The sequence below is a fragment of the Rhinopithecus roxellana genome, chromosome 11 (genome assembly GCF_007565055.1).
Source record: "Rhinopithecus roxellana isolate Shanxi Qingling chromosome 11, ASM756505v1, whole genome shotgun sequence".
NCBI lineage: Eukaryota > Metazoa > Chordata > Mammalia > Primates > Cercopithecidae > Rhinopithecus > Rhinopithecus roxellana.
The window spans coordinates 30044826-30057368 of NC_044559.1; the positions used below are offsets into that span (position 1 = coordinate 30044826).

General features: G+C 43.5%; 1 protein-coding gene across 1 annotated transcript in view; it reads left to right on the forward strand.

The window, feature by feature from the left end:
* TACC2 (transforming acidic coiled-coil containing protein 2) overlaps nt 1-12543 on the forward strand; it is a 261013-nt gene that overhangs the window by 28264 nt on the left and 220206 nt on the right. Inside the window, 1 exon segment of the mRNA XM_030940741.1 lies at nt 11821-11880. Within this exon segment, the coding sequence (XP_030796601.1) occupies nt 11821-11880 (60 nt within the window).

Here is a 12543-nt window from a genome sequence, read left to right on the forward strand (position 1 = left end):
CCACCAAACAGTCTTTCAAAGTGGCTGTACCGTTTTGCATCCCTACCAGCTGTGAATGAGAGTTCCTGTTCCATATCCTCCCCAGCCTTTCATGTTGTCGGCATTCCGGATTTTGGGTCGTTCTAATAGGTATATAGTGGTATCTTGTTGCTTTAATTTGCATTTCTCATAGGATGTGAAACGTCTTTTCATATGCTTTTTTTGCCATCTGTGTATCTCCTTTGGTATGGTGTCTGTTCAGGTCTTTGCCCCATTTTAAAGTTAGGTTGTTTGTTTTCTTATTGTTGAGTTTTACAAGTTTTTTGTATATTTTGGATAAAGTGTGTCTTTTGCAAATAATTTCTCCCTGCCTGTGGCTTGTCTTCTCATTATCTTGAGGTTGAGGTTCTTTTTTTTTTAACCTATGAATGTCCATCTTTTTTTTTTTTTTTTTTTTTTGAGAGGGAGTCTCGCTCTGTTGCCTTGGCTGTAGTGCAGTACCGCAATCTCGGCTACCTGCAAGCTCTGCCTCCTGCGTTCACAACGTTCTCCTGCCTCAGCCTCCCGAGTAGCTGGGACTACAGGCGCCCGCCACCACGCCTGGCTAATTTTTTGTATTTTTAGTAGAGACGTGGTTTCACCGTGTTAGTCAGGATGGTCTCAATCTTCTGACCTCGTGATCCACCCGCCTCGGCCTCCCAAAGTGCTGGGATTACAGGCGTGAGCCACCGTGCCTGGCCAGAATGTCCATCTTTCTAACAACATTTGTAAAAGAATATTTTTCCTCCATTAAACCATTCCTGCTCCACTGTCAAAAATCAGTTAGGCATATTTGTGTGGCTCTGTTTCAGGGTTTCCTATTCTTGTCCATTGATTGTCTTGATTACTGTGGCTATATAATAAGGCTTGAAATCTAATTTTATTCTTTTCCAAAATTGTTTTTGCTATTCTTGCACCTCTAACTTTCCATATTAATATTAGAATAAATCTGTCCATGTCTACAAAATACTTTCTGGGATTTTGATAGGAATTATAGTCCAATTATAGATTAATTTGAGGAGAATTGACTTCTTTACTATATTGAGTCTTCCAATCTGTGAACACATGGTATGTCTCTCCATTTATTTAGGTCATCTTTATTTATTTATTTATTTATTTATTTATTTATTTTATTATTATTATACTTTAAGTTCTAGGGTACATGTGCATAACGTGCAGGTTTGTTACATATGTATACTTGTGCCCTGTTGGTGTGCTGCACCCATCAACTCGTCAGCACCCATCAATTCGTCATTTATATCAGGTATAACTCCCAATGCAATCCCTCCCCGCTCCCCCCTCCCCATGATAGGCCCCGGTGTGTGATGTTCTCCTTCCTGAGTCCAAGTGATCTCATTGTTCACTTCTCACCTATGAGTGAGAACATGCGGTGTTTGGTTTTCTGTTCTTGTGATAGTTTGCTAAGAATGATGGTTTCCAGCTGCATCCATGTCCCTACAAAGGATGCAAACTCATCCTTTTTTATGGCTGCATAGTATTCCATGGTGTATATGTGCCACATTTTCTTAATCCGGTCTGTCACAGATGGACATTTGGGTTGATTCCAAGTCTTTGCTATTGTGAATAGTGCCGCAATAAACATACGTGTGCATGTGTCTTTATAGCAGCATGATTTATAATCCTTTGGGTATATACCCAGTAGTGGGATGGCTGGGTTATATGGTACATCTAGTTCTAGATCCTTGAGGAATTGCCATACTGTTTTCCATAATGGTTGAACTAGTTTACAATCCCACCAACAGTGTAAAAGTGTTCCTATTTCTCCACATCCTCTCCAGCACCTGTTGTTTCCTGACTTTTTAATGATTGCCATTCTAACTGGTGTGAGATGGTATCTCATTGTGGTTTTGATTTGCATTTCTCTGATGGCAAGTGATGATGAGCATTTTTTCATGTGTCTGTTGGCTGTATGAATGTCTTCTTTTGAGAAATGTCTGTTCATATCCTTTGCCCACTTTTTGATGGGGTTTGTTTTTTTCTTGTAAATTTGTTTGAGTTCTTTGTAGGTTCTGGATATCAGCCCTTTGTCAGATGAGTAGATTGCAAAAATTTTCTCCCATTCTGTAGGTGGCCTGTTCACTCTGATGGTAGTTTCTTTTGCTGTGCAGAAGCTCTTTAGTGTAATTAGATCCCATTTGTCAATTTTGGCTTTTGCTGCCATTGCTTTTGGTGTTTTAGACATGAAGTCCTTGCCCATGCCTATGTCCTGAATGGTACTACCTAGGTTTTCTTCTAGGGTTTTTATGGTATTAGGTCTAACATTTAAGTCTCTAATCCATCTTGAATTAATTTTCGTATAAGGAGTAAGGAAAGGATCCAGTTTTAGCTTTCTACTTATGGCTAGCCAATTTTCCCAGCACCATTTATTAAATACGAAATCCTTTCCCCATTTCTTGTTTCTCTCAGGTTTGTCAAAGATCAGATGGCTGTAGATGTGTGGTATTATTTCTGAGGACTCTGCTCTGTTCCATTGGTCTATATCTCTGTTTTGGTACCAGTACCATGCTGTTTTGGTTACTGTAGCCTTGTAGTATAGTTTGAAGTCAGATAGCATGATGCCTCCAGCTTTGTTCTTTTGACTTAGGATTGTCTTGGCAATGCGGACTCTTTTTTGGTTCCATATGAACTTTAAAGCAGTTTTTTCCAATTCTGTGAAGAAACTCATTGGTAGCTTGATGGGGATGGCATTGAATCTATAAATTACCTTGGGCAGTATGGCCATTTTCACGATATTGATTCTTCCTATCCATGAGCATGGTATGTTCTTCCATTTGTTTGTGTCCTCTTTTACTTCACTGAGCAGTGGTTTGTAGCTCTCCTTGAAGAGGTCCTTGACATCCCTTGTAAGTTGGATTCCTAGGTATTTTATTCTCTTTGAAGCAATTGTGAATGGAAGTTCATTCATAATTTGGCTCTCTGTTTGTCTGTTACTGGTGTATAAGAATGCTTGTGATTTTTGCACATAAATTTTGTATCCTGAGACTTTGCTGAAGTTGCTTATCAGCTTAAGGAGATTTTGGGCTGAGACAATGGGGTTTTCTAAATATACAATCATGTCATCTGCAAACAGGGACAATTTGACTTCTTCTTTTCCTAACTGAATACCCTTTATTTCTTTCTCTTGCCTGATTGCCCTAGCCAGAACTTCCAACACTATGTTGAATAGGAGTGATGAGAGAGGGCATCCCTGTTTTGTGCCAGATTTCAAAGGGAATTTTTCCAGGTTTGCCCGTTCAGTATGATATTGGCTGTGGGTTTGTCATAAATAGCTCTTATTATCTTGAGGTACTTTCCATCAATACCGAATTTATTGAGCGTTTTTAGCATGAAGGGCTGTTGAATTTTGTCAAAAGCCTTTTTCTGCATCTATTGAGATAATCATGTGGTTCTTGTCTTTGGTTCTGTTTATATGCTGGATTACGTTTATTGATTTGCGAATGTTGAACCAGCCTTGCATCCCAGGGATGAAGCCCACTTGATCATGGTGGATAAGGTTTTTGATATGCTGCTGAATCCGGTTTGCCAGTATTTTATTGAGGATTTTTGCATCGATGTTCATCAGGGATATTGGTCTAAAATTCTCTTTTTTTGTTGTCTGTCTGCCAGGCTTTGGTATCAGGATGATGTTGGCCTCATAAAATGAGTTAGGGAGGATTCCCTCTTTTTCTGTTCATTGGAATAGTTTCAGAAGGAATGGTACCAGCTCCTCCTTGTACCTCTGGTAGAATTCAGCTGTGAATCCATCTGGTCCTGGACTTTTTTTGGTGGGTAGGCTATTAATTATTGCCTCAATTTCAGAGCCTGCTATTGGTCTATTTAGGGATTCAACTTCTTCCTGGTTTAGTCTTGGAAGAGTGTAAGTGTCCAGGAAATTATCCATTTCTTCTAGATTTTCTAGTTGATTTGTGTAGAGGTGTTTATAGTATTCTCTGATGGTAGTTTGTATTTCTGTGGGGTCAGTGGTGATATCCCCTTTATCATTTTTTATTGCGTCTATTTGATTCTTCTCTCTTTTCTTCTTTATTAGTCTTGCTAGCAGTCTGTCAATTTTGTTGATCTTTTCAAAAAACCAACTCCTGGATTCATTGATTTTTTGGAGGGTTTTTTGTGTCTCTATCTCCTTCAGTTCTGCTCTGATCTTAGTTATTTCTTTCCTTCTGCTAGCTTTTGAATGTGTTTGCTCTGGCCTCTCTAGTTCTTTTAATTGTGATGTTAGAGTGTCAATTTTAGATCTTTCCAGCTTTCTCTTGTGGGCATTTAGTGCTATAAATTTCCCTCTACACACTGCTTTAAATGTGTCCCAGAGATTCTGGTATGTTGTATCTTTGTTCTCATTGATTTCAAAGAACATCTTTATTTCTGCCTTCATTTTGTTATGTACTCAGTAGTCATTCAGGAGCAGGTTGTTCAGGTTCCATGTAGTTGAGCGGTTTTGATTGAGTTTCTTAGTCCTGAGTTCTAGTTTGATTGCACTGTGCTCTGAGAGACAGTTTGTTATAATTTCTGTTCTTTTACATTTGCTGAGGAGTGCTTTACTTGCAATTATGTGGTCAATTTTGGAATAAGTGCGATGTGGTGCTGAGAAGAATGTATATTCTGTTGATTTGGGGTGGAGAGTTCTATAGATGTCTATTAGGTCTGCTTGGTGCAGAGATGAGTTCAATTCCTGGATATCCTTGTTAACTTTCTGTCTCGTTGATCTGTCTAATGTTGACAGTGGAGTGTTGAAGTCTCCCATTATTATTGCATGGGAGTCTAAGTCTCTTTGTAAGTCTCTAAGGACTTGCTTTATGAATCTGGGTGCTCCTGTATTGGGTGCATATATATTTAGGAGAGTTAGCTCTTCCTGTTGAATTGATCCCTTTACCATTATGTAATGGCCTTCTTTGTCTCTTTTGATCTTTGATGGTTTAAAGTCTGTTTTATCAGAGACTAGGATTGCAACCCCTGCTTTTTTTTGTTCTCCATTTGCTTGGTAGATCTTCCTCAATCCCTTTATTTTGAGCCTATGTGTGTCTCTGCATGTGAGATGGGTCTCCTGAATATAGCAGACTGATGGGTCTTGACTCTTTATCCAGTTTGCCAGTCTGTGTCTTTTAATTGGAGCATTTAGTCCATTTACATTTAAGGTTAATATTGTTATGTGTGAACTTGATCCTGCCATTATGATATTAACTGGTTATTTTGCTCGTTATTTGATGCAGTTTCTTCCTAGCCTCGATGGTCTTTACATTTTGGCATGCTTTTGCAATGGCTGGTACCGGTTGTTCCTTTCCATGTTTAGGGCTTCCTTCAGGGTCTCTTGTAAGGCAGGCCTGGTGGTGACAAAATCTCTGAGCATTTGCTTATCTGTAAAGGATTTTATTTCTCCTTCACTTATGAAACTTAGTTTGGCTGGATATGAAATTCTGGGTTTAAAATTCTTTTCTTTAAGAATGTTGAATATTGGCCCCCACTCTCTTCTGGCTTGCAGAGTTTCTGCCGAGAGATCTGCTCTTAGTCTGATGGGCTTCCCTTTGTGGGTAACCTGACCTTTCTCTCTGGCTGCCCTTAAGATTTTTTCCTTCATTTCAACTTTGGTGAATCTGGCAATTATGTGCCTTGGAGTTGCTCTTCTCGAGGAGTATCTTTGTGGCGTTCTCTGTATTTCCTGAATTTGAATGTTGGCCTGCCCTACTAGGTTGGGGAAGTTCTCCTGGATGATATCCTGAAGAGTGTTTTCCAACTTGGTTCCATTTTCCCCCTCATTTTCAGGCACCCCAATCAGACGTAGATTTGGTCTTTTTACATAATCCAATACTTCTCACAGGCTTTGTTCATTTCTTTTTCTTCTTTTTTCTTTTGGTTTCTCTTCTTGCTTCGTTTCATTCATTTGATCCTCAATCGCTGATACTCTTTCTTCCAGTTGATCGAGTTGGTTACTGAAGCTTGTGCATTTGTCACGTATTTCTCGTGTCATGGTTTTCATCTCTGTCATTTCGTTTATGACCTTCTCTGCATTAATTATTCTAGCTGTCAATTCTTCCACTCTTTTTTCAAGATTTTTAGTTTCTTTGTGCTGGGTACGTAATTCCTCCTTTAGCTCTGAGAAGTTTGATGGACTGAAGACTTCTTTCCTCTCGTCAAAGTCATTCTCTGACCAGCTTTGATCCATTGCTGGCGATGAGCTGTGCTCCTTTGCAGGGGGAGATGCGCTCTTATTTTTTGAATTTCCAGCTTTTCTGCCCTGCTTTTTCCCCATCTTTGTGGTTTTATCTGCCTCTGGTCTTTGATGATGGTGACGTACTGATGGGGTTTTGGTATAGGTGTCCTTCCTGTTTGATAGTTTTCCTTCTAACAGTCAGGACCCTCAGCTGCAGGTCTGTTGGAGATTGCTTGAGGTCCACTCCAGACCCTGTTTGCCTGGGTATCAGCAGCAGAGGTTGCAGAAGATAGAATATTGCTGAACAGCGAGTGTACCTGTCTGATTCTTACTTTGGAAGCTTCCTCTCAGGGGTGTACTCCACCCTGTGAGGTGTGGGGTGTCAGACTGCCCCAGTGGGGGATGTCTCCCAGTTAGGCTACTCAGGGGTCAGGGACCCACTTGAGCAGGCAGTCTGTCCCTTCTCAGATCTCAACCTCCGTGTGGGGAGATCCACTGCTCTCTTCAAAGCTGTCAGACAGAGTCGTTTGCGTCTGCAGAGGTTTCTGCTGCTTGTTTTGTTGTTGTTGTTTAGCTGTGCCCTGTCCCCAGAGGTGGAGTCTACAGAGACAGGCAGGTTTCCTTGAGCTGCTGTGAGCTCCACCCAGTTCGAGCTTCCCAGCGGTTTTGTTTACCTACTTAAGCCTCAGCAATGGCGGCGCCCCTCCCCCAGGCTTGCTTCTGCCTTGCGGTTAGATTGCAGACTGCTGTGCTAGCAATGAGGGAGGCTCCGTGGCCGTGGGACCTTCCTGGCCAGGTGTGGGATATAATCTCCTGGTGTGCCCGTTTGCTTAAAGCACAGTATTGGGGTGGGAGTTACCCAATTTTCCAGGTGTTGTGTGTCTCAGTTCCCCTGGCTAGGAAAAGGGATTCCCTTCCCCCTTGCACTTCCCAGGTGAGGCGATGCCTCGCCCTGCTTCAGCTCTCGCTGGTCAGGCTGCAGCAGCTGACCAGCACCAATTGTCTGGCACTCCCTAGTGAGATGATCCCTTACCTCAGTTGAAAATGCAGAAATCACTGGTCTTCTGTGTCGCTCGCGCTGGGAGTTGGAGACTGGAGCTGTTCCTATTCGGCCATCTTGCTCCGCCCCCTAGGTCATCTTTCTTTTCTTTTTTCTTTCTTTTTTTTTGAGATGGAGTCTCATTCTGTCGCCCAGGCTGGAGTGCAGTGGCGCAATCTCGGCTCACTGCAACCTCCACCTCCTGGGTTCAAGCGATTCTCCTCCCTTAGTCTTCCAAATAGCTGGGAGTACAGGTGGCCATCACCACGCCTGGCTAATTTTTGTATTTTTAGTAAAGACAGGGTTTCACTATGTTGGCCAGGATGGTCTTGATCTCCTGACCTTGTGATCCGCCCACCTTAGCCTCCCAAAGTGCTGGGATTACACGTGTGGGCCGCCATGCTGGGCCTATTTTCTTTTTCATTATCATTTCTGTAATCTTCAATGTATAGATCCTGCATATATTTTGTGAAGTTTATACCTAAGTATTAGATTTTCTTTGGAGTGACTGTAAATGGTATCATGTTTTTAATTTTGCTATTCACGTGTTCATTACTAATGAATGATTTTTGCATGCTGATTTTGTATCCTGCATCCTTGCTGAATTAACTTATTAGTTCCAAGAAGTTTGTTTGTTTTTGTAGATTTCTTGTAATTTTCTATGTACATAATCACTTTATTTGCAAATAAGGGCAGTTTTATTTATTTAGTTTTTCCCATTCTGTACAACCTACCTTCCTTCCTTCCTTCCTTCCCTCCTTCTCTTCTCTTCTCTTCTCTTCTCTTCTCTTCTCTTCTCTTCTCTTCTCTTCTCTTCTCCTTTCTTCTTTATTGCAGTGGCTAGGACTTTCAGTTCTGTGTTAAACAAGAGCAGTGAGAGGGGACATTTTTCCCTGGTTCCCAGTCTGAGGAGGAAAGCATTCGGTCTTTCACTGTTAAGCAAGATATTAACTGTAGTTTTTTTGTTAAACATAATACTTGTAATCAAATTGAGGCAGTTCTCTATTCCTAGTTTGCTGTGGTTTTTTTTTATCGTGAATGAGAGTTGGGTTTTGCCCGATGCCTTCTCTGTGTCAGTCGATGTAATTGTATGATCTTTCTTCTTTGATCTGTTGATATATTGGATTACACTGATTGATTTTCCAATGTTGAACCAGTCTTGAATAATTATTTTTACACATTGTTGGATTCAATTTGCTAACACTTTGTTGAAGACTTTTGTATCTAAATTCGTAAGAAATATTGCTCTGTAGTTTTCTTTTATGTCTGGTTTTTGTATCAGGACAATACTAGCCTCACAAAATGAGTTGGGAAGTGCTTGCTCCTATTCTGTCTTCTAGAAGAGATTATGTAAAGAAATCCTACATTTAAAAAAAATGTTGGCAACTAATTTCAATTATTTTTAAGCACTCTGTGGGCCAAACAAACGTGCCTGCTGGCTGGGGTTGGCTCCGGGCACGTCTCCCAGTAATTTCCACTTAAAGGAATGTTCTGTCTTGTGTTTTAGAGTTGAGAAGGGCACAGCTATCGGGTGAGTGCCCTCAATGTGCACAGTACGGGCCACTAGACATATTTTGGCCTTTAGTCCTGCTCATTAACAAACCAAGCAGCTCAGGTTCAACCACTTCTTTGGGGTCTTATGGATCCTTTTGGACCCCAAGATCCCTGCAGGCCCCACTACTGGCTATAAACAAGATAGAGCAGTGGGCAGGGGGTGGGATGGGGTGGGGCAGGAGGTGTGTGATTTTGTGCTTCAGGGGACATTTAGCAATATCTCATGACAGTTTTTGTTGTCACAACTCAGAGATAGAGTGCCACTGGCATCTGGTAGGTAGAGGTCAGTGTTGCTGCAGAGTATTCTACAATGCACAGAACAGTCCCCCACAATAAAGAATTATCCAGCACTAAATGTCAACAGTGCTGAGGTTGAGAAACCCTAGAATACAGGAACATTTGACTTAACTGCTTTAACAGAACGCCTAGGGGAGGTGGGTACACTTCTTTAACCTGCAATGAATTTCTACCTGAATATAGGCAACATTGAAAATGGGTTACATTTTTCTCCTCATTACTTTCATGAAACCTCACTGTCCAGAATTGAATGTACATTGTTTACTTAGGATAGACTCATTAGAAACGGAATTGCAGTGTCAAACGAACGGATAGTACTTTCAAAAGGCTCTTGCTATGTACATTGTCAAAATGCCTTCCAAAATAGTGATGTCACTTCTCCCACCAGGGCATGAGAGCCTGTGTCACTGCATCCTTGCAGGTGATGGATGTTTTAATGCTTCAGATCTTTACTATTTAGAAAGGTTAAAATGCTGGTGTGGGGGTTCAATACCCGCATCCCACTCCACCTGTCCCTCATTTCTCACCTCCTACCAGCTCCTGACTCCATCTCCCCTCCTCAGTCTTCATTCCGCTTGAGTGAGCAGATGTTTTCCTAGCTCTGCAAGTTTTCACTTCTCCAGCCTCAGCCCAACATGACCCAGTTTGGCGGAGGTTTGGGTCATGTCTGGCTGAGGTTGGAGAAGTGGGGTTGCCTTTAGGATTCCAGGACCAGACGAGGGTCTGTCTTTGGTAGAGAAACAAGTAGGAATAAAGCGTGGGTGTGTCTGGCTACGAAACTCAGGGCTCTCCCAGGGAACTGGGGCTCCAGACCTATCTGTACCTGGTGACCCACAGCCATCCCAAGTCCCTCCAACCCAAACTCAGCTTCTGCCCCCATAATGCTCATCATCCTGTGATCCCCCTCTTGGGTACCATGATCCACCTGGCCATCCAAGACAGAAATCTGGGGGTCATCCCTGACTCCATCCACTCCCACCCCCACATCTGATAAGTCACCCTATGTTTAATTAATTAATTGATGAATGGCCTGGCCATTTAGCCTTCCAAATTTCTGGCTAATTAGAACTTTTTTTTAAAGTAGTAAGAGATAAAAGACCATCTTCAGTGACCATAAGCAGAAAAAGGGATTGTTGGCTTATAGAATTGAGAAGCCCACAGAGAGGTTCTGGCTGCAATAGTGGCTGAGTCCGGAGATTCAAAAGATGGCTCTGGGGACCCCTCTCACTGGGTCGTGCTCTACTTTCCTTTGTGATTCCCTAGTGTCCAGGGAGGTGCCCCCAGCCTGTGGAAAAGATGCCCGTGGCAGGTCCAGCCTTCCATGCTTCTTCCAGCCAATGGTCCAGCCTTCTCTTTTTTATCGAGACAGAGTCTCACTCTGTCACCCATGCTGGAGTGCGGTGGTGTGATCTTGGCTCACTTCAACCTCTGCCTCCTGGGTTCAGGCGATTCTCCTGCCTCAGACTCCTGAGTAGCTGGGATTACAGGTGCATGCCGCCACCCCCAGCTAATTTTTGTATTATTATTTTTTTTCTTTAGCAGAGATGGGGGTTCACTATGTTGGCCAGGCTGGCCTTGAACTCCTGACCTCGGGTGATCCACCTGCCATGGCCTCCCAAAATGCTAGGATTACAGGCATGAGCCACCGCGCCCAGCCTCAGCCTCCTGATCAGCTCCCATAAGGAATCTGAGTGACCCTGATTGTGTCATGTGCCCTCTCTGAAGTCAATCACTGTGCCCAGAATATGGGACACTGATAGCCACGTGAGTCATACACTCACCCCAATAGGGCCAAGGTGGGCCCAGCTCTATACCAGCCGCTTCAGTATCCCTTGGAGCAGTTTCTCAAAGGACATAAAGGCAGCACATATCCGTGAAATGATCTTTTCTAACAGTTTTTCTCCTCCCCATCCCTGCTGTCACAACCCTACCCTGTCACACCTGGATCACTGTGAACACCTCCAAACTGCTATCTCTGCCCCAGTGGGCACACTCCTCATCGCACCCAGGCCCCTAGCCCCTCAGGAGACTCTGAGTATGAGTGCACTTGGAGGTCCCTGAATCCTGCTTGCTAGGGAATGTTTGGAAGGAAAGATGCAAGTCTGAAGAAACCTCCTGTTCACAGATTAAGGACCGGGCACTGAGGAGCAGCTGTGTCACCAGGGCAAAGGGTGAGGGACAGGCCTGCACAGTCCTGGCCCTGTGTACTTCATACACCCTCGGGCTCCTGGTTCCTCCTCTCTCTCTGTTGTCTCATTTCTGGGACGCCGTGGGCAGCGTGGGAGCATGCCTCCTGGGTTTGGCCTGGGATATGTTCCACGATGCTGAATAAGGCTTATGTTGCCAGCAGAATGGCCAGGCGCGGTGGCTCACGCCTGTAATCCCAGCACTTTGGGAGACCGAGGTGAGTGATCACCTGAGGTCAGGAGTTTGAAATCTTCCTGGTCAACATGGTGAAACCCCATCTCTACTAAAAATACAAAAATTATCCGGGCATGGTGGCGTGCACCTGTAATCCCAGCAACTCGGGAGGCTGAGATAGGAGAATCGCTTGAACCTGGCAGGTGCAGTTTGCAGTGAGCTGAGATTACACCACTGCACTCCACCCTGGGCAACACAGCAAGACTGTGTCTCAAAAACCAACAAAACAACAACAACAACAACAAAACCCCACGAAAACAGCAAAGATTGTCCATCTGGTCCTGTTCCCTGTGACCTGTCCTAACGGTGAGATCCCTTTGCATTTCAGCAGGAGGACGCCGGCTTGCATAACGTCATCCTGTGGCCTCCAAACCCTGAGCCCCCACAGGTACTGGGGAATGTGCTGTTCTGCATGGCTTCCCTCTCAGGCCCCTTCCTAACGTCTAGATGGTTGTAAACATTTGGTGTGGCATGTGCATTTATATATTTAGGTTTTCTCCTCCTCCCTCTTCCATTGCTTCTTCCATCCATCCCAAATAAGTTGTAAAACACAGTCGAAATGGACAGTTTATGTTTAGATTTTTTAGGATAGTATTTTAGTGTGCCTGTCCAAGAACTGGCTTGGTTGATATGTTCCACAGTGCTGAATAAGGCTTATGTTACCAGCAGAAAGGAACGCAGATGCTGGGAGCCAATACTAACCCCTCCGAACTCTTCTACTTTAATATGATTTGTCCGCAAGTGAAGCTGGGGATGGGGTGGGGACCCCACCTTTGCCGCCTGTGAGCAAAACCGAATCGTTGTAAAAGAAGATTAAATTCTGAATCAGCTGTCAGTATCATGCAACAATGTGCTAGCTGAGTTCCGCTGCTGTAGCTCTGCCCAAAGTGTTTGCCATCCACTGGGGAAGATGGTAAATAAGGAACTTTGCATCATCTCACAGTACTTTTTCCCAGAGAGGACCTTGAGGTTAGTGTGTGTTTATGGGTGTGGTCAGGGTGAGGCTGTAAAACCCCTGGCTCCTCACTGGCCTGCTCTGAAGTCCCCTTCA